Source organism: Glarea lozoyensis (genome assembly GCF_000409485.1).
Source record: "Glarea lozoyensis ATCC 20868 chromosome Unknown GLAREA1, whole genome shotgun sequence".
Classification (NCBI taxonomy): Eukaryota; Fungi; Ascomycota; class Leotiomycetes; order Helotiales; family Helotiaceae; genus Glarea; species Glarea lozoyensis.
This window is the reverse complement of record NW_007360983.1, coordinates 2044538-2070030: the sequence shown is the minus strand read 5'-3', so window position 1 is coordinate 2070030 and position 25493 is coordinate 2044538. Positions and strand designations below refer to the sequence as shown.

Genomic DNA, 25493 nt, shown 5'->3' with positions numbered 1-25493 from the left:
GAGGACCAGATAATCGGAAGGAGGATTCATGATATAGTTAGCGGTTAAATGCCGGTTACATGCAGTTCTTCTTGGCAATATCACCCTACATTTTTGGCAAACATACACTACACCAACAGCCTCTGAGAAATATTCCACGACAATAACGACAAATCGACAAACCACCTCCACCTTAGTGAAGGTAGACACCGTGAATTGGGCTTCAAGGGGCACTTCTAACATCTGCCATGAAAATTTATTCATACATAAATCCTACTTCCACCCCTTCTCTTAATTCTAGAACGATATCTGTCTGCATGTTTCCTCCATTCCGATCAAGTCTTTCGTAATCCATAAAACTGTGAATCTGACTGAAAGTCTGAAATAGTCTGACAAGTGTGTAACCCATTTCTGCAAGCGCAAATTGCTGTCCAACACAAATCCTTGGACCACCACTAAATGGAAAATAATTCCCTTGCTTGAACTCCAGATGAACCCACCTTTCAGGATCAAACTCTTCGATTTTCGAATCCAAAGGATATGCGATTCGATGCCGTTGACAAGCAATTGGTGAAAATACGACAAGGGTATCATTTAAAATGCCAACTCGCCCTCCTGAAGTCCCGCCTCGTGGTAAACTCGTGTTTTTAGTTGAGAAGCGGCAGTTGACGGCGACCGAGGGGTAGAGTCGTAGTGTTTCATTAATGATGTACTGTGCGCCAATTAATCTTAACTTTTAATGATTAATTATTTGGAGAAAGGTGAATACATACCTGCAAATATTTCATTTCTCTCATTTTGGAGAAACTAGGTGCATTATTTAAACCCACAATAGCAGAAATTTCATGTCTAAGCTTTGTAACAATCTCCGGGTGGCGAGCTAACTCGTACAGGGCCCAAGAAAGCCCACTGGCAACAGTGTCTCGCCCACCTAACAGAACACCAATAATTTGGTCTCGAAGCATTTTCCGATCTCGGCTGAAAGTCGCAAGAGAATGCAGGAAGTTTTTCTCCCTTTTTGACTTGAGTTGCAGTTCCTCTGGAGTAAAACTCAGAACCTCGTCGACGAAAGGCTCAATGAAGTTGTTGATCTTTCTGAGATTCGAGAGGTACTTTTTTCGAGAGAATAGTCCTTTGGCCGGCCTAGAGCGTATTTAGTATATGAATGGATATTAACGACGGCAGACTCACCCTAGTTTGGTGAACCAGACACATTGTCGTTGAGCCTCTCCGAATGCATGCGCAAATTCAAGATTCAACCCAAGCATGTTGTGAGCGCTTTTACCTAAAATAAATTCTGTGGCAATGTCGAGAGCATAATGCTTGAACATTTCTTGCATATCAATTCTCTGGGTATTTCCCTTTGACTTGATGGCTTTTATGAGAATTTGTACGTGAGTTTCGAAGGTGTTCAGATCAGAAACCCTCTTCTTTGTAAAGTGCGGCCGGATGAGTTGGCGACTTGCATGCCAGAGTGCTCCATCTGTCATGAATATCGAGTTACCAAGAAGAGGCATCCACTCATGGTGTACTCTTTCCCCCTTTCCCCAGTCCTCGAAGTCGGTCACCAGGATTGCTTTGATGTTCTCAGGGTCATCTGTCCATATTATCCGAAGTCCAAAGGGTCCAGGAAAACGCGTTTCAAGTGTTCTACATTCTGTGCCCACTTGTCTCATTCTCTTTTGCCATATATCAAAGTGATCGTAGTTGACTGCACAGTGAATCTCATCTATTATCCATCTCAACCCTTTGAATATCAATACAAGGTCTATTAAACGAGGTTACAATACATACCAAAAGGCAGTTTTGTCTTCATACCGGGTGCAAATCCGCCAAGGGCCACAATTTTGCCCCTTTGAGAAAGCCATTTGTGAAACACCAGAATACATAATAACCCAACCACGAAGAACACTGCTTGTGCGGATAACCGAGCATGTGAGTTGGCGCTCATGATAAAGAGTGCAACAGGGCAAATTTGGAGAGATATTTAAAAGAAGTAGCTCTAATAAACGGAAAATGGCCATGCAAAATGACATTAAAAAGCCGTCAACACGAGCCCCCATCTTCAAGCAACTATCTTGAGGCGACTCGAAACCCTTCGCATGAAACCAATCCCAACAGCGGTTCCTACAGGGCTTCATTTGTCCCTCGTTAGGCAACTCTGAGACTGGTTCTCAGCACAGAGAACAGCCTCACCGGGTATGGGGCTCCAAATGTTGGACTGCACGTACATGGCCTTAGGTTAGTTTGTAGATCCCCTGAGTCGATGTTGCAGAACTCCTGTAACTTCAGCTGTGATGGAGCTCGACTATCTAAATGGGTCCAGCCCAATAGAGATGATTGGTCACCTTTAGCAAAGTTCTGTGGCGATGGTGTGGGAAAGTCCTCGCATTACAATGCACCATTCTATCGTTACCGAAACAAAATGTCGTGGCAAAGGCTGAAGACATTCCCACAAAACAGACGGGAGAATCCTCCGGCTCACATGAAACTTGGTAACAGTTAATTGTAAGCCAATCAGCATACTCAAAATCAACTCGGCGATATTGGTCATAAATGGGAGGTAAACATTTAGCGAAACCGCCCAAGTTCTCTAAACGAAACGAGCGAGCCATAGTACACCACTGGACCTAAAGCACATCACTCTTTCACCTACTGTTCAGTAGGGTTGACACAAGTAAGCCTTCAAGTGCTCCATAATCTACTTAGGCATTAATTCACATGCAAAGTCTCGGAACATGAATGACAAAGGACTCTGTAAGCGATCTACGCTACCGTAGGTACTTGCTTATGTCTATCGAAAACCAACATCAACAACTTCCTGCAGAAATGATACAAACGAGTCACCGACATATGCATCAAATGGACGGGAACAAGGTCTAGACTCCAGGGACAGAGCAGCGGCGGTTCATCTTGCCAGCTGAGTTCGCTGGCAGTGGTTAGCGCGGCATGCAAGGTTGTTGGTGACTGACCTATCTACTGGAGGAAATACGCGATGGGGCGCCTATGTAATGGTTATCTCAACCTGAAAAGTTCCATCTCGCACAGGTTTAGTGTTACCTTCCAAAACAAGACATCACCCCGCCATTATAGAAATTTTTGGAATCCCGCTATTATCCAAATAAGCAATATTTAGTTTAGAGAATAAGGTGTCTATCGAAAAAATTCTGCAACACTCACCGACTATCAACCAACATCTCTCACTGTGCCTTCTTTTCACTGCGCCTTATCCCCACTTACCCGTACCCGAGATAGACAGGGTTTGAGTTGAGGTGTGAATTTAAAAAAAACCAACACCAGTGCACTTACTGCATGCCGCGTCGTCGTATTCTATGCGCTAGGTAATCACAATTCATTTAAATTAAATCACACTCTATCTCCATTCCCACGTGAAGTGGCGTGAAAAATCAATTTCACGGCGACGAAGGAAGCCTGGGGTTCAGAACTCACGGTAAAATGGACGCCGTTTTACGGGAACTTTGTTGTCTACGGAGCTCTTTGGAATAGCTCGCAGCTAGGAGATACTGTGAGATCTTTTTTAATGAGAGCTTTACCGATGAGGTGTAGGCATCCTTCCATTATCACATTGATGTTTCGCAGCAGGTTTCGGCGGCTGAAATTTATAGGCGGAGTCACGAGACTTCATAAATAAAATGACAGTATAACAACCTCATTGGGGACTACACATGACTTTAACGAAAGGCGTGTGAGGTTTGAATATATAAAGAGGAGATGTTTCGAATTTTCGAATTATGTTCAGAATCCTTTAGATCAACGACTCAGTTATCCGGCTCGACAAGCTGGTAAGCTGGTGAGCTAAGACACATCTTTCCGTTTTACACAACAGATTTGACCTCGTTATTTTTGCACAAGTTCAACTCTACACGGATATCCATCTGAGGGATGCGTCCCTGCCTTTTCAGTCTGGTAGGCTCTATCACCGTTCACTGTATTGATATCCTTTCCCCAAATACCGCTCCGAATTCTTGCCCACCACCCTATTGCTCTGTGTTGGATCTCATCCCATTCCTCATAAGCTGGTGTTATGTTGAACTTTCTCGCTGTCATGATCAAAACAATCCGCATCTCATTAAGCGTAAGCGCCTGCCCGATACAAGCTCTTGGACCAATATCAAAAGGGCGATATGCTCCATGGGGAGGGTATAGTTCGTGATCTGCTTGAACAAGCCATCTTTCCGGTAGAAACTCTGTTGCTCTGACCCAAACGCGAGGGTTAGTATGGGTGGCTTGGTGGTTGATAATAATATGAAACCCGCCGGTATCCAGCAATCTACCATCCAACGCTGTAAGCGATACACCTGGAAGACCTTGTCGCATATTCGTTGCTGGAGGATATAGTCTCAATGTTTCTTTAATAACGGCTAGGGTATAACGACAGTTATTCAAGAGCGCAGATTGTGTTTTGAGTAAAGTCGTTGTTTGTGAGATATCCAAACCGAAGATAGAGTCATGCTCTCGGCGTAGTTGAGAAAGAACTTCGGGATGTTTCGATAAAGTATGGTAGATATACACAATAGTACTTGAGGTTGTATCGTTGCCGGCCAAAAGAAATAGCCGTGTTTGACAGGTGACCATTGATGCAAATTCTGGGTCTAACTTTGCCCCCTCTAGCATTTCTTTACCCTTGGTTTCTTCAACGAAAGCTTCCAATGCCAGAGCTATGATTGATTTCGCCTTTTTCGTTCCCTGGCTTGTCGGAGATGAGAGATGTTGTCTCTTGAGATCTGCGAAGCGTTGCTCCAGCTCTTTTCCAATGTAATTCTTCATGATGTAGCCATAGTACATTTGAATAAATGGTCGAGCAGGGTTGAGTAAGACTCGTGGGTCCCAAAATGAGTGCCAGTTCGTAATCGTGCTCAAAGCCGTCGCTAGAATATGTTCTGATCGCTGGTAGTTGATGTCTGCATCTCTGCGACGACAAATGAGTTATGATTTCATCGCTGATCGATGGGACAGTAAAACTTACAAAGTTACTTTCATAATCACATCAAAGGTTAACTTTGTAGCAAAGTCATCGAGAGACAGAATGCCATTGCCTGCATTCTCAAGCAGCTTGCTACAGAACACTTCCACGCAGTCGACAATATACGGTACATGTTCCACTAAACTGGCGGTGCTAAATCCCGGATTTAATAGAGAACGCCAGATTTTCCACTCACTTCCGTTCATCGATAACAGGCTAGGCCCTCCTACAATTGGTTTGACAGATTCGAGGCTCGTACTTGGTTTCGGAAGGTTGTATTTTTGCGAGATGAACAATTCGGATTCGGGGTTGAAAGTTATGATAGCAGGGGCAAAGGCCGGCCACAGATCTAATATAAACATTTCTGTATCTGCGAACTCGCGACACAGTTCTTGTATGACAAGAGACAAATTTGCCAGTCGCGGGAGGTGTCGAAAAGTGCGATCGAGGATAAGTAAGTGGCCGGTTATCCAATTCCATCCTGCTGGCATGGGCTATTATGATATTAGATTAGCAAATAGACCATGCGAGGAGATCTCCTGGGACTTACTATGCCGCTTTTGCGTAGCCCATTGATGCGGGAACGATGTCGACACGAGACTAACAGGAGACATCCAAGACTCGTGAAAACAACTACGCCTACAGCGAAAAGTAGATTGCTAAGTGGCATGATAGTCGTATTTGAATCTAGAAGTTACGAGTGCGATTATGAAAAGGACTTGAAAGTTGTCGGTATATCAGTAAAAACCAAGACTCTACGCATGGTGGAAAATGGAATTATTAATCTGAGCACCTAAACAAATTTGATCGTTGAAGCAATACTTACTTGATGTTTGATGGCCATTGGCCAGTTTTCCCAAAAGAAAAACCGTTGTCGGGGAAGTGTTGTAATGTTATTACACTCTTAAGGTATATTCCGAGTATTGCAACGCTCCATTCCTGCAAGACTTCAAGATAACAATATATTGTGTTGATGTATTGGTACCTTTTCACAAGTCATACTGCCTGAACTCTCCGCTGCCTTGTTAACTGTCAAACTAGGGTGCTACAGTTCTTGTCCCAATTTAGCTTGGGAAACTGTTGGCTGCGCCTCCCAACCGCCTACATGGTTACCCAGTCGCATATACACCGCATATAGCCGTGTTGGAAAGAACGGTAAAGCTCCAACCCGCAGCTGCATGTGTTTCCCCCAAAACCTTCACCTCTAATCCATTTTCGACGACTAAAGATAAGGGAACTCTTCCACAGATACCTGGGCCGTCATGTCATCCATTTCGACTAGTGGGGTTGCACTTATCACAGGAGTATATCTTACCTTCTTTTTGTATTTCCAATCGCTCAACCTAGAAAGTATCGCTGACAAAAAAGGCGGCGGCCGGCATTGGCGAGGAAACTGGTTATGCTTTCGCTCAAGCTGGCGCTCTGGGAGTCGTTTTTGCAGATATCCACTGTAAATTGGCTGCAGAAAACGCAGAGAAGAGTAAAGCCTATGCCACGAATACACAATATCGTGCACTGTCTATCAAGGTGGATACTACTGATCCTATCAGTGTGCAAGAGATGGTAGATTTCACAGTCAGGGAATTTGGGAGGCTCGATTACAATGTTAACAGTGCTGGGGTGAGCATCTCCCCAGGGAATAAATTCGTTTTTTCATTGCTGATTCTGTTCTTCTTTCAGCTTGGAGCTAGCTCTCTTGCTCCAACAGCTGATGTAGATATCAACAACTTCGATGCCATTCTCAACGTAAATACCAGAGGCGTTATGCTATGCGTGCGAGCAGTAAGCAAGTTCATGATATCACAAGAACCAAGAACCCATACAGGTAGACATGGAAAGCAACGTAGTCTTGGCCGCGGTTGTATTGTCAATCTGGGTTCTGTCGCATCGTTCTCCGCCGGACGGGGTATGATGGCCTATGTGGCATCCAAACATGCGGTGATGGGGATAACCAAAGTTGCAGGTGAGCATCCTCTTGCACAAGAGTAGGTCCTTATGCTCACTAATGTTTACCACAGCCTTCGACAATGCGAAGCATGAAATAAGGGTGAACGCAGTATGTCCAACTTGGGTCGAAACCCCAATGCTGGATCGTGGTTTGAAACGATGGCCTGCCTTAGGGGAATCGATCAAGACGAAGACGCCACTCGGTCGAGCTGCAGACCCGGAGGAAGTTGCAAATGTGGTCGTCTATCTCTGTAGTCCGTCTTCGTCGTATATTAATGGCACTGGGATCATGATCGACTCAGGAATGTCTGTTACTGCTCATTTGTAGACGATCAGCAGTTTGGAGAGATAATTCATCGCAATGTACATGATATGGAGAATCGTGATTTTTGATTCGCTAGTGCTTGGCTCGTGTAGCAATAAGTCTGATACCCCAGCGGTCGTTCGTAGTAGCGAGTGGTAGTGAGTGGGCTGTCTCCTCCCAGCTCCATCCTATTTCGGCGGACGAAAAAGTCGACTATAATCGGGCATCGGAGGCTAAGTTGTTAAAACCAATAACCGAGGAATTAAACACACACTAGTAGATACCAAGTGATTTCGTCCGCCGGCTCGGCGATCGTACATTTACTCAGAAAACAATCTACGAACCTTAATCCGCTAATGACGTCTTTATAGAAAACTCACGTCACAACAGTTTAAAGCACCGTCGAGGGGGAATTTTCTAAGCTTAAGCACGCATGAGACAGACGTTACCAAAACATTACCCAAAAACTGAACATTCACTTTCCCAATACATTTTTAGACTATTCGAAGTCAAGATGTCACCTAGCATCTTGATTGTTGGCGCAACTGGGAATACTGGTCGAAGCGTCACTGAAACACTCTCCGGTTTCTTAGAAGCGTCCAAGACTTTGTCCAATCATCGTGTTCTCGCTCTAACTCGGTCTAAAGAAAGCGAGCCGGCGCAACACATCGCCAAGCTACCTGGGGTGGAAGTTATAGAGCAAAACTGGGTGGAAATAACTGCGGATTGGCTTCGAAAACATGAGGTGGAAAGGGCGTTCATCGCTTCTCACAACCAGCCGAATCAATTCGCAGAAGAATCGAACTTTCACTTAGCCGCACTTCTGGCTGGTGTAAAATACGTGGTTCGAATCTCTACGACCGCGGCCAATGTGCGCCCAGATTCTAAAGCTTATTATCCGCGTTCGCACTGGGCGGTCGAGTCCATGCTGAGTACGCCAGAATTTGAGAAGTTACAATGGACGTCTTTGCAGCCAAACGTCTTTTCCACCTTGGTTCTCTCTCCGGCCGCTGAATTTATTAAACAATACCGCAAGGACGGGAAGCAGCAGACCCTTAAGTTGATGAATTCCCCGGATGCGCCGGTGGGTATCATCGATCCCTACGATGTCGGCTACTTGGCAGCACGACTCCTGTCCCAAGACGATCCGAGTACCCACAATCGAGCCAAGTATGTTCTCAATGGACCGGAGGATATCACCGGAGAGGGAATTGTTGAGTTGATCGAAGGCTATATTGGGACGAAGGTTGAACATGTCGTTTTTAAGGACACTTCTTTCATTGAGCAAATGGCAGAAGAGGCTACAGACTCAAAGCACCTCATTCTCTCGATCAAAGAGGCACCAGTGACAGCCTGGGAAGGCAAATGCACGAGTTCTACCACTAGCAAGGAGATATTTGATATAGCAGCACCTAAAAGCACACCTTCCGAAGTGCTCAAGATGCTTTTGGGTGAATGAACATAGGCCATATCTTGACTGCCAAACGGGACTTTCAACATAACGATATGAGAGAATGTGCGAACTCACGAACCGGTAGCTGGAATGGACTGGGGAAAACGATAGAGTTGTACACGGTGGTTGGGGTATTGATAATTCCTAATACGGCGTGATATTCATGGACGGCAATCCTTGTTATCGTTGTAAAACCTTTCTGTAATTTAAGCATAATTAAATTATATTTAAGGACACAACCGTAAATCACAGTGCAGTAACTACCAAGAAATTGGGTCTTTTAATCTAAAATCCATAACTCTACCATTCAAATCCACCCACACCGTTAAGGGGTCACTTCCGAGCTGTTCAGTATTATACCGAATACCATTCTCCGCCAAGGGTCCAGGCAGAGTTATTGGGATGGGTGCGGCGCATCTATTGCTAACAGACGGCGCAGAAACCGAGAACCCGGTAATGGTCGAGCCAGAAAATGTATTTGTCATGGTGTAGTTACACTGGTCTCTTGTCATTCGTTGACGGAAGGAAGCTGCGATCTGTTTTGAAACCGGATTAGTGGCTAATTTACAAGAGGCGATTTTGCAAAGGGTACTTACATCGTCATGTTTCAAGCTAATGAGAGGCCATGTTGTGAGCCTGGTTACCTCTGCCACGATATTTTCAACCCAGATCTGGAGTAGAGAATACTGATTGGTGACTCCATTAACGGTGGTCCGATCAACTCCTTCCCATCTCATATTTGCCTGATGAAACATGAATGGGTCGTGCTTAAGTCTTAAAAGATGGCGGGTGTTAGTTGATCTCTCAGCATCAAGGAGAGTCGACAATGTGCCAGAATTTCCAAGTGATTTCCATTGACCAATGTCACAAGCTGTGTCATCACACTAGCATTATGTTAGCATGTGTGAACTAGATCAAGGAATATCTGACGCACGTTGTAATATATATTCGTTGCCCAGCGAGGTATGATCATGATACCGTCGAACCCATTCTTTGCGACACTCGTGATGAGGGGCCAATGTTCATTGATCTGTGTTTACAATTAATTATGCGTTGGCTAGGGCACAAGATATCTTACGGTGTTCAATAGTACTGGTCGGGTGTTGTCACCAACAACATTAAGAATGCCATTTTCCTTCCACGCTCTCAATGCGTCTCCATTGTGAAGTCCTGTAATAGCTGGTGGAATGATACCATTGGGACTAAACCATTTTCCTTTTGCAATTGCGATTTGCGCGAGCCACTTTTGATTCCATGTAATCTCGCTGGTAACATCTGAATATGTCGCAGCATTCTCATTTTCATGTGTAAATGTATGCGAAACGTGCATAAAGGAATCTCGAGTCGCGGGGGTCAAAAAGAATTTAGCCACTGGATCTTGCGCGATACAATCGTCTGTATAGGTGTATGATGTGGCATTTAATGGCCAGAAATTTGTCCCACTTCCGATTGGCTTGATGTACTCCAAATCTGTCTGCGGGGGGTCGACTCGCTGGACGGATCCTTGTGGACAGGTTGCTTGCTTGACTTTGAACGCATTCTGGATTAATTAGCCAACCGAAAATAGAAAAGGTCACATAAAGATTACTTCAATATTCCCATTTCCATTATGGCCAAGCTCAATGGTATAATTGCTGCCAGCAGGCAATTTGGAGCCGATAGACGCTTGCCATTGAATGTGCGTTGCAAGGTCAGCAGTGCTAATCCGAAAGTCATCTCCATCCCAGGTGGTTGTCTTCAAGAACATATCATCGACTAAAGGTGGTGTAAGCTTATTTCTTCGAGCAGGAAATGTTTTTACCTTGGGTATGAAGCATGGCTCTTCGAAATCCGGCATCTGGTGCATAGTTAGCTTTCTTTCTATTCTGATATCTAAATTATGCTTACAAAGTCCTCTTGTCGCCCAATGAATCCATGCATGAGTCAACACAGTCGACGTCAAAGCCCAGTCTGTTGCGAAAGGCATGAAAAACACCATCTGTTCATTAGCGAAGCACTGCTACGTCCTGTCTTGTGTCCTACCTGCTGTCTCCCCGAAAAGTTGTTGATCACCGCAGCAGTGGTGTAATCGGTAAATCCTGTGGTAGGCATGAAATTGGCAATTGATCTAGTTGTCGAAGTGTCAATTATCGCCGCGGGGTAATGATAAAGTCCAAGACTACTTAGAGTCGCACCCCTATAGTTGTTACCGACTGCCAGAGCAAGAGATGCCAGCTTGCTCGCTTACTGCTTTAAACCTGCAGTTGGAAACTGAGTGATATCGCTGATGTACAAAGGTTGTTCTTGACCGTCGGAGCAGCAGGAACCCACGACCCTTGTGCCAGTAGCAGCAGAGGGACTGACATCCAATCTGACCATCCTTACACCAAAAGTCGTTTGATAATTGTAGAGCGTTGTCCATTGTGCTGCCGTTATCGCGGAAGCCCAGTTCCCATTAGCGTCCGCATAGCTGACCTCGGAAAGAACCACAATTCCACCATAATTACCCATTGGGTTCGCATCGCTGGTTTGCAGAGTCGGCAAAGTGGTACCTCCTGCTGGAATTATCTTCAGCTCATATGGGATTCCGTAATCGTTGAGACCCGAGTAGGCAGAATATGCAGATGAAGCGTCTCTGGCCAGGACCAAAAATGTACTCCTCGTACCACTTGGGCTTCCAGCTTGACTAGCACGTTTTCTGTTCTTCCCTTCTCCTTGGAAAGCTCCTGTGGTATTCGTAAGAATGGAAGTGCCATCTAATATAATTCGCGTCGGCGAGATTGGAATTGAGGGCCTATGTAGTGTCTGGTTGCCAATGTGGATCTTTTCGTCCCATGAGTGCTGATGTCCGGTCACTAAACATGGAAGTAAAAGGGCTATGGTGAGCGCCTCAAAGCAAGGAAGATAACTGTTGAAAAGCATAATGAAAAGTTCCCCCAATGACGAGAAATCAACAAAACGAAGGAAATCTGCTATCGAAAAGAAAAAAAAGTCGTGCTTCCATTTATAAAAGCATCCAAGACTGCACTGTGACCCATGGCAATAGATTGCTACTGCATCTTAGATATATTGGACAGGCTTAAGACGAGGATCCGGAGCGGGCTGACGAGGCAGCAGAATAGCCTGAAAGGGGATCTGGCTTGGTTTAGGTTGGTACTCGGAAGGTTTTCAAAAAGCAAACTGCTGGAGAGTAACTGCGCACCGCGACTTCATGTATGTCCTGCATCTTGTATAAAACCTCCACGAAAACGTCACAGCGTTTGGGTTGAGCCATAGTACAATTTATGGTGTATCGCGGATGGAACAGTCCATCCAATTTCAAAGGATCCTTTGCGTCGTATGAATCTGCAAATGCTATTTAACCGCCCCGAACACGTGAGTCCCATAGTGTTACTTCTCGTCATATTGCCACAGCGTTCAGTAAGATCGAATTTTATTTGCTGAGCTAGGTGACAGAGGTAAATCGTAAAACGACTAGGAGGGATGTGATGTTCAACACGATGGTTGCCTAATCCAGAATCTTGACTGCATTATGAAGGATTGGTAAGGGGCCCAATGCAGATTGGACAGGGCTTCGTGTGAATATTGAAAAAGCTTGTTCCGTCACCTGCAGAGGGAATACTATCGGCGATGTAGGTTAACCGCATGTGCGGGACAACTTGGCAGGGCGAGTTCCCCATTTCATGAAACTATTGCCCCGGAATATATATACGCCACGTTGAAAACTGCTGAATATATTTAAAAATAGACCGTGAACGCCTCGGTATGACGAACTTATGCTGGGGTCTATCTACGGAAAGAGAGTTCCGCTATCTGGCTTTTTCGTGGGTGGTTTCCTGATATCCCGCGCGTGATGGCACAGTCAAGCTTGAGTTTATTCTTAAAGAATAGAATATGTGGACTAATCCGTCAACGAACCGACAGTTGCCTGGGATTGAGCAAGCTGAGCACTAGGACATTATTCAGTTCCAGACGATTTTCCTTAACCTGAAACTCAAAGGTGGCATGCTTCTGAGTGAAAGGTACCAAAAATTACCGTTTAAAGTGCACGATACATCGAAGAAACAGCGGCATGGTTTCGGGCTCGAGCCATTTAATGAGTACATTTTCTAGCTGAGATTGACATTTATTTTTCTCAGTTGAAGTCAACCAGCTATCGTGATTGTGTCGTACCAGCAACAAAGAAAGAGACAGAGTGCATGATTTATAAGTTCTTGGCGGCAACAAGATCTCCATACTGCAGTACGGTCAAAAACATGGGGGCAAACGGGCATTTGAAATTTTCTTGGTGCCAACCGGTGCGTTTCTTGAATTAATAAATTGACGGGTTGGGAATCGAAACATATTGCGAGCACACATTCCCTACCCTCAAGCCTTCGGGATATTGGATGACCAAGGATAAGCTGTGCTCATCGCATTCCACGGCGTCAGGTCGTTGTAGTTCCTTGTCGTCGCTGTTCCCTTGAATATTTTTAACACATAAGGAAGAACATTCGTGCTAAAGCATTGGTCAGTTGATTGTCCAGTAATCATTGTCATGTCCAAATGAGAAGTTTGAGACTTACTATCCCGAATTGTCGCAATGGCCTCCGGATCTGATAGCCATCGCTATCTGATCAGGGACACCCAACCATTTGTAAACGAGCTGCGCAGCTGGGTAGACAACTATGGCTGTTCCCTTGGAGTTTGTGTACGGGTCGCCTTGACCTTGATCAATTACTAGCGCACGTGGTGCAATGGCCGCGGCAATTGTATGGGCGTCGAAAGGAAGCTGTTCTGCTTTATTCACGAAAGTTCCCAAGCCACTGTTGGACCACCACCCGGCACCCGACTTTGAATTTTCCAGATTCTCGCCCTGACCGCTAAGGGTGGTATATCGATAAGGACCGAGTCCTTGAACACCACTACTCATAGGCATTGTCAACGTGATGCGGGTGTCAAAGAGCCCAGCTGCCAGCGCAGCTTTCCCAAGGCGTGAGCAGCCCGTCACCCCAACTTTGGCCGAATTAATCTCAGGTGCCGTCAAAATGAGTGCGTCAAGAACGCGATGGAAGCCCCAAGCCCATGCAGTCAAAACACCTGTAATCATATTCGTATTAGTTAATGCTTTCACCGCAGGTGCAAAGAGCAGAGTGCAGCTGTTTAGCAAGAAGCATACCAATGTCTTTTCCATTGTACAAAGCCCAGAAAGCGCCAGTTTTTGAGTTACTGTCCGGAGAAACAGTGGTATAATCAAACGTCACTACAGCGACCCCTTGTTTCAAATACGCATTGTTGTCGATACCACCAATTGCAATTACCACAGGTGCTGGGGCAGAAGAAGTTGTCCCGGAAGGCAGATTGATAGTAGCTTTAAAACTTGAAGATTTTGAGCCGACCGCGATGTTTATCGTTACGGAATTGCCTGATCTGGTAGCAGTAACCTTTTCCGCAGAATGATCCGGGTAGTATCCATATTGATATTCCTGGAGGAATTTCAGAATTTCTGGTTGACGGCATTGGTACCATTCATCTACGGATGAAACTCGAGATTTTCCATCAAGATAAGTGAAGGGATCTGGAAGCGTCGACATCTTTGGAAACGAAGCGGCCTTGGGAAGTGGGGACGGAGTTGTTGGACATGTTATGTTTGCGCCGTAGGCAGGATGTAAGAGGCTCAAGAGAGCACTGGCGTATAGGTAAGACCACATTATTCTTTAAAGAAGTCGTACTCGCCTGTGTCTTATTTTGAAAGTCGCTTGAAGCGCTGGGGATATGAATTCGTGATCTGACATAAAAGCAATCGAACTATGCTGCGTCCTCTTATGTATTGCGTGCATTGCTAATCGCTACGTCAGTCTACATTCGTTCTCAAGACGTCGTGGTCGTTTCAGGCAATATTAAAGAATGAGATTCCATAGTTATCCTCGGGTCAAGAGTATTGTCCAGACAGAACTCTCATCCCATTGGCCGTTTTGCAATTCCAAGTCCTTTGAATAGACCACGTGTGACCGTGAAAGTTTGCGGCAAGGATGATAATGGATGGTCAATCTGCAGTGCATATTCATCTATACCCCACAGTATGAAGTCTGGTGTATCGCATGTTTCCATGCGGGTGGGGCTGCTGTGGCATTGAGCAAATGGTCGGAGAACGGCACTTGCAATAATCCATTTAACGTGCTCTATCAGCTCAGGAACCGGAGCGACATGAAGGTATCGGCGAATGATAGAGTTACATTGTTAGAAAGCAACGTGGGCGATAGAATAAGATTGATATTAGTCTGTGCTAGCGTGTTTTTTCGACATGAGTCTGACGACATACCACCCATTCAGAAATTAAATCAATGTCATCTCAAGTGGTGGAGAGAACCAGTTGTGTTGAAACATAGTTCTCTTGTTGAGAGACTATGCAGTCACATGAATGACTAATGAAGTGAAAGCGAATCCCGAAAACCCAATACAGAGATACCCAAAAGAATTTGGAGGCAAAAGAAGTCGCTGACACAACCAGCATACAGAATCTCCCAGCAGAAGAAGCTTTATGAAGGATACTTGTGTAACGCATTCCCAAGTGCGAACCACGATCGATGCAGAAGGACACTGAGAATCGTCCACTCTCCTTCGTGGAGAGATAGAGTCGGCACTCTTGATGTGGCCAGATGGAGCAATTGGCAATTCAAACGCGCGGAGAAAACGTTACTCAAAGAAGAAACATTTTAGCCTACCAAGCAACCGATGCCGTTGGTCCGCAGTACAAATACGAGCAATTTCCACCAAATTAGGCTCAGAGAGTTCGGTAGAATAATCCGGCGACGACCGAGTCGGCTTCAAGGGAGGATCATACTTGGCCGTGATCGGGGTAAATTGGGCAATTGGTTCATCACACGGTGTCATCGACAACAAGAGAGAACTTTTCGCGCTGCACCAGCTGCACCAGCTCCTCAGACCTACACGATCAAAATCCCGTGGGGTTCTCCTTCAAGAACGCCGCTTCCTCTGGTGTTGTTTCTCTTCCGAGTATACCATTTCGAGAAGGATAGCGTCCGAAGCGAAGAATCGTGTCAAGATGCCGCTTTGAAAAATCTCTGCTGGCATATGCGTATTCCAGGAGTTGAGGGTCGGATTGCGTTTGGCAGCGTGCGATGAAGCCGTTGTAAAGAGCCATGGCGGCAACTTGACTCACCAGGTTTTCATCGTGCATGAGGGGCAGGTAGAAGAACGGCTGTTGAACAACTGGTACTTCGAGATCAAACCCTTTCGCGATTGCTTTAGCTGCGATATCGAGGCAGGTTGCGTCTTGAGCATGCGACAGTGAGGATCCTCTGTGAAGGTTGCGAGAGAATTGGTCCAGCAGGAGGATCAATGCCAATGTGCCCTTGGGTTTGTCCGTCCACGATTGTAGTCCTTTCGTGTGCGCCGTGTCACACAGAGCACTAAAGCGCTCTCTGATCTCCGAATCAACGTCTGGTCCTCCGCCAAACCATTTCGCAAACAGCGGCTTGTTGCTGTCCTCGAACCAATATGTAACGACGCGATCGATGTCAAGTTCGTCGGTGGAAACGGTGGACATAGCACGGTGGGACAGCTTTGAAGGCTGGTTCGAAAGAAATGTGGCTTGGAAGGTACAAATCTGCATGAAATTAGAAAACATCAAGTCGGATTTGAGGAACACGACCTTGCGCAAGGAGCGGATGGCGTTGTGAGGACGCAAAACGCATATGAAGCTATTCATGTTGGCTGTTCTCCGATGTTCAGGTCTGCGGGAAGTGAATCGAGGCTAAGCAGCATCGTCTCCTATTCGCTAAGCGCTACCAAAGAGGGGCACCTGTTTGAAAACGACATCCCACGTCAATTCGTCACGGAGAAAAGTATGTTTATGCTAAGCGGACGTTGTATTCAAAGTTCGCATTAAAATATATAGTTTTAATTAGTTACATGCTATTTATCCTACCATTGGTAAGGCATCGTGGCGATTCGATGGCTAACGCAGTACCATGGGCATGTCGCTTAAGTGGAACCATAATCATACAGTGTCGCACTTGCAATCTTCATGCTTACACTGCTTGTGTTTACATTCCTTCTCCGTGTGTTTACAAGCACAGTCGCACTTCGAGCCACTGTGATGATCGCATTCGTGATGACGATGGCTATGTGGTCGATTTTTCACAAAGACCAAGAAGTTTTGGCCAGTTGGCCCAACAGCGTGAACCCAACACTCGTCTCCGTATGGCCATTCGCCGATAAAGTCGTCTCTCTCGTCGTACTCTGAAAAGAACTCCTTCGTGACTTCTTCGTCGAGAAGAGCGGTCTTGACAGCTTCGAACGCAGCTATGCGGTTTGGATATGTGCCTTCAACCTCGGTATTTTGAATACCACCAATACGATCACTGTTGTAATCTATTGTTGTCTGCATAACTGTGGAAAGAGCCTGGTTAGCTGACAGAGTAGCTTCAAACGATTGGAGATCGAATCACATACCATAGTGAAGATTTCCTTCAACTTGACCAGCTTCATTGCCCTCGAATTTCAGGTCGTTCGGCTTCGTGTCAAGATACACCTCGAACTCCTGACCAGCTGGTGCTTTTGCGAACACAAGCACTCCATCACCGTGAGACCACTGCTCAGTCTCAGCCTTCGACTCATAGCTCTCGAAATCGTCTCTTAGGTAACCTTCAGACTCTAGCGCTCCATAAGCTGCCTTCTTTGCCGCAGGAAGATCGGTGAACGTCGCGAGAATATCGGTCGTTCGCGTAGCACCGGATTTATCCTCATGGAAGTCGGTGACAGTACGCTTCACATGGTAGAGGAACTCGGGGTATTGAGTCTGAGCCATAATTGTGTTTTGGGGTTTTTTACGTGGTTTCAATATGAGCTTGGTGTTGTTGTAGGTATGCGGAGTAAATCTGAATGATGTTCAACATAGAGCAAATTCCGGATCGTCGTTTCAATATCAATAGGTAGTACATTTTCTTACGATCAATAACAGCTGATCAGGAGGTAAGAGAGTGGCGTGATACGGTGCATGAAAAACCGCTGGCCTGACTTTAACAGCTTTGTTGCGATTCACCGTTAATCCCAACGTACGTTTCTGTACACGTTATTACCTGGAAAGCGCAAATACAATCCGACTTCTCTTTAGCTGGTAAGGGAGAGCCACTTCAGATATTACGGACTGATCAGTATTTTGTGAGTAGTACAGCCCTGCTCTGCTTATACTGGAGAACAGAAGTAGCTGGAAAATAAAGAACTTGGACGGTCTTGCCACACCTCTACTTGGGATTTTCTTCTAGGGGTTTAAATACATAAGACCTATTAAAATAGCTGAAACAAAACATATTGCATCACCTCCTTTATTCACTGATCGGAGCGATTTTTCGCTTAGATCTCCCTGTGTACATATGACGTCGATGATATTCGGCTCTTAAAAACAACACGTGGTATGGGTACAAGCCACCCCATCGTCAGACATACTTCTTTTCCAATGATTGGTCAAATCACTCAAGTCCGCTTGAATCAAATATCGTTACGGAACATTGACTTGTAGGAAACATGAATTTCGGATCAAAATTCCTTTGACAACGACGGAGTGAACCATTTTGTCACAGACATTGTTTAGGAACTTGTAACTTTCCCACTCCTTTTGGGCTTCCGCGATCGTGCTACAGTAGGTTATCAGAGTAAGTCTCAAATCTGCTATCTGCACTTGTTGGCGAACACACGTAGAAGCCAGCCTTCAATATCAAAGTAGAAACAGGACACTTCAATTACTTACTCATTTTCTTCTCGCATCAATTGTATGAGCGCAAAGGATATGGCTAGTTCTTCCTTGTCGAGACAGTGGTGACGGGTTACTCGAATACTGTACATTTAGCATGATGGCCATGCGAGCGAAACCAAGCTGGCCTGTGTTACAAGAATTGTAGTAATCATGTGCTCATGAGATATACCCTACATCTTGCAGTACGCTAAGCTTGGTGTGAATTGCACGAACTACACTTGGGATTGTACATTTACCGCAGTCCACGGCATATCACAACCCATTAACTTAAAGGCTTCCTCAGTAATTACTGTCTTCTACTGAGATATGGTATACACTTCGTGTAACGGAATCGTGGGATGGCAGGAACATGTATATGGGTGGAATAAGTTCGTTTTTCAAAGTAATATTTAAGCTAGAGCTTGGCTCCCAAGTCAACAATTGACGTCAGCCATTACCAGTAACGGAGTAGGTGGTCGGGGCCGGTGGCTTTTTTTTGCTTTTGGGTAGCGTCACGCTCTGAGAAGTGTTTGATTTAGAACTCTTTTACACAGACGAACAGAAGAACAACTAACCTGGAACAGCTGTTGGTGCGTCACTCTTTCACCAGTAACGAAGCAAATGATCAATACCTGTCTTTTGTGGTGCTGCCTCGCGCTCTAAAAGGCATTTACTTTATTAGTAATCTACTTGTACAGATAGGCAGAAGCATCACTAACCTTCAACAGCTGTTGGTGCGTCACTCTTTCGCCAGTAACGAAGCAAATGATCAATACCAGTTTTCTGTGGTGCTGCCTCGCGCTCTGAAAATCAATCATTTCATCAGCAATCTTCTGGTACAGATCAAAAGAAGTACTACTAACCTGCAACAGCTGTTGGCGGTTCACTCTTTCGCCAGTAACGAAGTAAATGATCAATAGTTTCTGCCTTAGGCGTCGTCTCCCCCTTGTCTGTCAACAATTCAGCATGCTGTCTCGGTGTTTCATGACAATGGATACACACTTGTAGCGGTTGCTTCGACCTCGGGGATCGCGACCCCAAAGGCGGAGCTGGTAAAAGCGAGAACGGCAAGAACAAAAGAAAGCTTCATCTTGAATGAGTTAAGAACTATGGTTTGATCCAGTATCAGTTGAAGAAAAGTCAGTCACTTATATAGGGGTTGTTGTTTGCTGGGATCTTGCGACTGCAACTTCTTCAAGAAGGTACGAATCGAGTCGGTTGATGTAATAGCAATGGACTCAGCAAGAGGATACCAGTTGATATTTAATTTATCGCACCTATCAAAGCAGCAGCAGACGTTCACTTAGCCATTCTAAGTTATATTCCTCCGACATAAATGGGAAAGCCGGATTAAGTCTCACGGTATGCTACCCCTTATTCGTGGTTATAGTGTCATCGATTTCCTCATTCGACATATTTGTAGTCATTGCGCCGCTTGATATCTTGAGTTGCCCCTCTCCTCTTAGTCCTCCTTCTTCAACTGGAACGGATGTACCCTCTCTCAGTCCTCCTGCTTGAATTGGAAACTATGTACGGCATTCCCATGGACGTTGAGCAAGATGCCAGTGAGATGGTCTAAATAGCACATACGACCAGATATACTTTGCCTACCATTAAGTGTTGTATCCTTTAAACCTACCTCAAGTGGAAGGCATTCGTCAAGGACACCTGCTTAATATCAAGTCACCTCACCAAAACTCGTTGGTGTACTCTGGCCACATTCAAAATCGATCGTGACAAGCAAAATGACGCTTTTATACGCCTCAAGCTTGCATACTTCTTGTTAAGAGTTATGCTGAGAAACGGCAAAGCATATCGTCGAGTTTGCTAAGCTCAACAAGCATTGCGGGCAAAAAAAGATAACGGATGATTCTCCACATTTGCTAAACGATCTGATCGCTTCCTCTAGAGTGCAAAAGTGGTCTGCCAATTTTCTGCTTGCTTCAGACTACAGTTCCGCTTGCTCTACAATTTTGATGGCGTTTGACTTAGAGATAATCCGCTCATCGATTGTGGGTACTTTGCTAAACTCGACGAAATTATTATCATCCTCTGAATTGAATTGATTTCCAGCATTTCTTGTAAAAGCTTCTCACAATCACCTTTTCAAACGACGATATCAGTCATTGACAGTACCGAGCCTTTCCTTGGGAAAGGTAAAGCAATTTGGTCGCGACCGAGAGACAAGTCGCAGTCGCGAAAACAGCTCATTCATTACATTGTGCACGCAATCATGATCTTTCTTCTCCCAATTTCATTCTTCATGGGATATCAATACTCCGACAGGCAACATCCAAGACTACCAACAGAGAGTGGGTGATGACCGTCCTATCCCGAAATTTAAATCCATAGACTAACTGTGCTTCAGCCATCACTCGTAATAGTCACAGACCGCAAATACAGAAGCTTGATGATGAGTTTGAAGTAACAGACTCGAAATTTTCAAGTACAAAGGCTTACCGCGGCCCGAACTCGACACGGCATAGGAAAATCTCTATTAATATATAAATATTCGCATTTATTCTAGCGAGGCGAAAGCGACTAACTTTACCTCGGTGGCTTTAAACGATAGTACAGGTAACCTCTTCGGTATACTAACTGTTTTTTATAGTATATACTACTTAAAGACCTTACAATAACTCTAATTTCTAGAAGTATATCTAGAGATATAGAAAATATATTAGCTACTATAGAAGAAATATATTAATAAGTATATTAATTATTATATTAATAAGTAAAGTATTATTACTAATAGTTTTATTATTTATTACTAATATAACTTAACTAGATTATATTATATTAAGTAATAATATATTAAGATAATATAGTATTATTTAAATTTAGATAAATATCTAGAAAGAAAGATTTTTATCTATATATATTAATAGATTATATTTAAATTAACTAGAATATTTTATAGAATTAGACTAAAAAAAGAAGTTTTCTAATAAATAGTAGACTTTTTAAACTACTAGCTATATAATTATTTATATAACTAATAATTTAAATTATCTTTAAAAGAATAATATAATATATAATTAGCTAGCTTTAAAAAGCTCTTATAACCTTTAAAAATTTTATTTTTTTTATTACTACTATTTTCTTATATAATAGTTTATATTATAAGTTATTATTAATTATTATATATATAAGTATATTAAATAAAAAGTTAAATAAAATAAGTTACTAGTAAATAAATATAAACTTTATTTTTTAATCTATTTATTTTATTACTTTATTATTTAATTTATTAACTATAGCTTTATTTCTTTTATTTTTCTAGTTATAACTAATAAGATTACTATTTTTTATATATTTATATTAACTAAAAAGTCTAAGAATTAAAGTAACTATTAAATAAAGTTTAGATTTATTTTCTAATTAATTTAATAACTAGAACTTTATTTATTATACTTTTTTAGTTATAACTAGTTAAAATAGTATAATCTATATAACTATATTAACTAAAAAGTATAAAAGATAAAGTTACTAGTAAATAGAATTAAACTTTACTTTTAATTAATTTATTTTACTACTATATATTTTATATTATTTAATATACTAACTATAACTTTATTTCTTATATTTTTCTAGTTATAACTTAACTCTTTACTTTTAGTTATATAACTATATAAAATAAAAACTATAAGTTTTTATAATAATTTAGTTCTACTTAGAGTAAACTAAGGTTATTATAAGGTTAGTATATTAAGAAGTAGATATAAGATTATTACTTATAGATTTAGAGATCTATTTATTATAATAAGAGTAAGTTAGATAGATAATATACTATTACTATAATAAGTTAAGTATAAAGCTTCTATTTAAGAAAACTATAACTATTATATAGAACTTTTTACTTTATCTAAGTTCTAACGAATTTAACGAGTTTAATAAGTTTAATAGTAAACTAAGTAAACTTATTAAACTCTTACTTATTACGTAATACCGCTTAAAACTAAGGCCGATCCGCTAATATAAATATAACTAATATTAACTAATTTAAGCTATTAGATAGCGATCCTAGAAACTACTCGATTTCTATAACCTCGCCTAATTCTAGGACCTTTAGTCCTAGAAGTATTAAGATACTAAGGCTAACGCTATTTATAATACTATTCTCTATTCGGACTAGCGAGTCTATATACTTAAGTATAACTAAGAAATACGTCGGTTAAAGGCTATAGACTTCTCTTTCTTCTAATATACTATCTAACTATATAATAAAATATTCTAATATTATAGCCCTTAGAAAGTAAATTAATTTAACTAGAAGAAAGATAGCGCCTTATTCTTATTATAAAAAGACGGGAAAAATATATATAGTTTCTTAAAACCTAAACTATAGTTATTACGGTGCCTATACTACTACTAGTAAGACTTATAATATAAAAGAGGTAAACCGAATACCTATAGAATTCGACTAAAAGAGTATCGAGGCTTAGGAGGCTAAGCTAGAGGCTAAGAAAGAAGAGGTATAAGATCTTTAGTAGAAGGTATAGACGGCCTAATAAGAGGCTACTTCTCGCGCCTTATATATTAAGAAGTAAAAACGCTTTCTTTATAAGTATAAATAGAAGATAATTTTAGTAGATCTTAACTTACTAGATAAGTTAGATAAGTTAGAGAGAAAAGAATAGTAAGAAGAAGAGAAGAAGAGAAAGGAGGAGAAGAGAGAAGTAGAAGTAGAATAACTACTAGCCTACTCTACCTCGCCCGACGACTTCTCTACTTATAACTTATCGCTACTTAATTCGAATTTCGATTCTAGGTCTTTCTAAGAGGCCCTAGATACTAGTAGTAGAACTTCTTAAGCTACTTAGAGTAGTTAAGGTTATTTATTAGTTTCTATATATTTTCTAATTATAGGTAGTTCTTCTATTTTATTAGATAATATAGTTTTCCTTTAACGAGTTTATAGTCTAAGATCTTCTTAACTTTATACTTAGTATTAGAGTTAACTAGTTCTATTTCTATAACTAAAGCTAATAGCGCTCTTAGTAGTACTAGTTTAAGGAGAGATATATAGAATACTAGAAAGATATTTATACTTTTCGGTAGAGCTAGTTTATAATTTAAAGGTTCTTTATATACTTTAATTTTAAATAGTTCTAGTTTCTTATTATCTAGTTTGTTACTTAGTTATTTTATTTAGATATTTCGTCTAACTAAATAAACTTTATCTCTCTCTTCTAGTATAGGCTTCTAACTACGCTTCTTATTATAGTAGAACGTATTTTATTCTAAGATAAACTTAAGTTCTTTAATAAGTTATTTATAAAGAGAGAAAAGGTTATTAACAAGAATTCTTTCTATTTAATTATTAATAGATATATTATAAGGTTTTTAGAATACTATTTTCTTATAACTAAAGTTAGCTTTAAATAGCGATACTTATATTATTTTCGTAGTAGTACTATTATATAAGAACTAGACTATTAGTAATAAGACGATCTAATTATCTTACTTATAGTTTACATAATATTTTAAGTATACTTTAACTACTTAGTTTATTCTTTTATTACCTCTATTTATTTATAGATAGAACGCTATTAATAGCTTTCGCTTTATTTCTATATAGATAGTTATAGCCGTCTAGAATTTAGATATAAATAGCTTATCTCGGTCTAAGACTATTTCTTCTAGAGTACTATAGTCTATAACTATATATCGAATAAAGGTATATACTAACTTCTTAGTAGTACTTAACTTCTTATAAAGTATTAGAATTATATACTTAGTAAGTCTTTCTATTATAACTAGAATCGCGTTATATTTAACTTCTATTATTAGATCTCTTAAGAGTAGAAGTTTAATAATAAAGTCTTATAATATTATTTTCTATAGTTTCTTTAAAATAGGTATTTATTCTATAAGTCTATAAAGTATATAGTATATAGATTTATTTTAAATATAGACGTTATATTTAGTTACTACTTTCTTAACTAAAGTTTATAGCTTATTAATATAGTATTACTACTAAATTCTCTAGAAGGTTCTTCTAATTTCTTAATAGCTATATTTCGAGGCTTTATAGAATTTCTAGATAAACTCTAAAGTATATAAGCTTAGTACCTTAAGTTTTCTATCTTTATATAGCGAGTTTCTCTTAGAAACTACTAGTTCTTTATTCTAGACGACTATAATATTATTATACTATAGGCCTTAGATTTTAGTAAGAGTAGTAATTACCTTAGAGTTAAAAATAAGATTTCTATTCTTATTTTTCTTAAGAATAGCTTACTTTTTATAAATCTTATCTTCTTTATACTCTAGTTAATAGCTTAAAGTATTAGCTCGAGAATTATCTATTTCTTTTATATATTTAATTATAATATTAAAATAGGCGAGTTCTTTAGTCTATTATACTATTTGTCGATTATCTAATTTCTTTATTATTAAGAATATTTATAGATTTTTATAATCTATAAAGATAATAACTAAGAACTTAGCTCCTTAAAGATAAATCTTCTAATATCTTAGTACTTTAACTATAGCTATAAGTTTCTTCTTATAGATATTATAGTTCTATTTAGCTAGTAAGTATTTCTCGAAGTAATATATAATAGAGTATATTTTTCTATTCTCGTCTAGTTATAGGTAAATAGTATCTATAGTAGTATCTAAGGTATTAGTCTCGACTATACTTAGTTTATTAATACTAAAACTTCTAATAACTAGTTTCTTAGTAAACTAGTCTTTTAATTCTTATATAGCCGCTCTCTCTTTTTCTCCTATAAGGAAAGATACGTCTTTCCGAGTAAGATTAGTAAGCGGTCTTGTAATTTTCGAATATTCTTCTATAAATTAATAGTAGAAGTTTCTAAAACCTAGAAATAACTAGATATCTTTAATATTTTCTAACTCTAGCTAGTTCTTTATTTATTAGATCTTCTCTAGGTCGATATTAATTTTTTCTAGTTTAATAATAAACTCTAGAAACTTAGTTTTTTAAGTACTAAATTTATATATCTTTAGCTTTAGTCTTAAGTCTACCTTAGCTAGGGCTTCTAGAACTAAATAGATATACTTCTTATATTTATTCTTATTTTCTAAATAAATAAGTATATTATTAAGATAATAAATAATAAACTTATCGAGATACTCTTAT

The 25493-nt window shown here is 41.0% G+C and overlaps 8 protein-coding genes across 8 annotated transcripts; 2 read left to right on the top strand and 6 right to left on the bottom strand.

Annotated features, from left to right (window-relative positions):
* Nucleotides 1-235: 235 nt before the first annotated feature.
* On the bottom strand, nt 236-1930 carry GLAREA_09331 (Cytochrome P450; the record flags this gene model as incomplete). The annotated part of the gene is made up of 4 exons (XM_008078292.1): nt 236-691; nt 753-1122; nt 1171-1726; nt 1774-1930. 4 exons carry the CDS (start codon nt 1928-1930, stop codon nt 236-238), a joined length of 1539 nt encoding a protein of 512 aa, XP_008076483.1.
* A 1907-nt stretch (nt 1931-3837) lies between these two features.
* GLAREA_09330 (Cytochrome P450) lies at nt 3838-5633 on the bottom strand (the record flags this gene model as incomplete). The annotated part of the gene is made up of 3 exons (XM_008078291.1): nt 3838-4909; nt 4967-5457; nt 5514-5633. The coding sequence occupies 3 exons, from the start codon at nt 5631-5633 to the stop codon at nt 3838-3840; spliced, it is 1683 nt and encodes a 560-aa protein (XP_008076482.1).
* A 592-nt stretch (nt 5634-6225) lies between these two features.
* Nucleotides 6226-7238, top strand: GLAREA_09329 (NAD(P)-binding Rossmann-fold containing protein; the record flags this gene model as incomplete). The annotated part of the gene is made up of 4 exons (XM_008078290.1): nt 6226-6267; nt 6332-6583; nt 6644-6926; nt 6982-7238. The coding sequence occupies 4 exons, from the start codon at nt 6226-6228 to the stop codon at nt 7236-7238; spliced, it is 834 nt and encodes a 277-aa protein (XP_008076481.1).
* A 490-nt stretch (nt 7239-7728) lies between these two features.
* On the top strand, nt 7729-8673 carry GLAREA_09328 (NAD(P)-binding Rossmann-fold containing protein; the record flags this gene model as incomplete). The annotated part of the gene is made up of 1 exon (XM_008078289.1): nt 7729-8673. One exon carries the CDS (start codon nt 7729-7731, stop codon nt 8671-8673), a length of 945 nt encoding a protein of 314 aa, XP_008076480.1.
* A 254-nt stretch (nt 8674-8927) lies between these two features.
* On the bottom strand, nt 8928-11568 carry GLAREA_09327 (uncharacterized protein; the record flags this gene model as incomplete). The annotated part of the gene is made up of 9 exons (XM_008078288.1): nt 8928-9203; nt 9264-9551; nt 9602-9697; nt 9746-10207; nt 10256-10422; nt 10469-10504; nt 10555-10645; nt 10690-10843; nt 10895-11568. 9 exons carry the CDS (start codon nt 11566-11568, stop codon nt 8928-8930), a joined length of 2244 nt encoding a protein of 747 aa, XP_008076479.1.
* Nucleotides 11569-13014: 1446 nt separating this feature from the next.
* Nucleotides 13015-14219, bottom strand: GLAREA_09326 (alpha/beta-Hydrolase; the record flags this gene model as incomplete). The annotated part of the gene is made up of 3 exons (XM_008078287.1): nt 13015-13144; nt 13212-13725; nt 13805-14219. 3 exons carry the CDS (start codon nt 14217-14219, stop codon nt 13015-13017), a joined length of 1059 nt encoding a protein of 352 aa, XP_008076478.1.
* Nucleotides 14220-15580: 1361 nt separating this feature from the next.
* Nucleotides 15581-17458, bottom strand: GLAREA_09325 (uncharacterized protein; the record flags this gene model as incomplete). Its single annotated transcript, XM_008078286.1, has 3 exons — nt 15581-16255; nt 16655-17040; nt 17104-17458. 3 exons carry the CDS (start codon nt 17456-17458, stop codon nt 15581-15583), a joined length of 1416 nt encoding a protein of 471 aa, XP_008076477.1.
* Nucleotides 17459-18985: 1527 nt separating this feature from the next.
* On the bottom strand, nt 18986-19472 carry GLAREA_09324 (uncharacterized protein; the record flags this gene model as incomplete). The annotated part of the gene is made up of 4 exons (XM_008078285.1): nt 18986-19041; nt 19102-19185; nt 19246-19332; nt 19385-19472. 4 exons carry the CDS (start codon nt 19470-19472, stop codon nt 18986-18988), a joined length of 315 nt encoding a protein of 104 aa, XP_008076476.1.
* Nucleotides 19473-25493: the final 6021 nt, after the last annotated feature.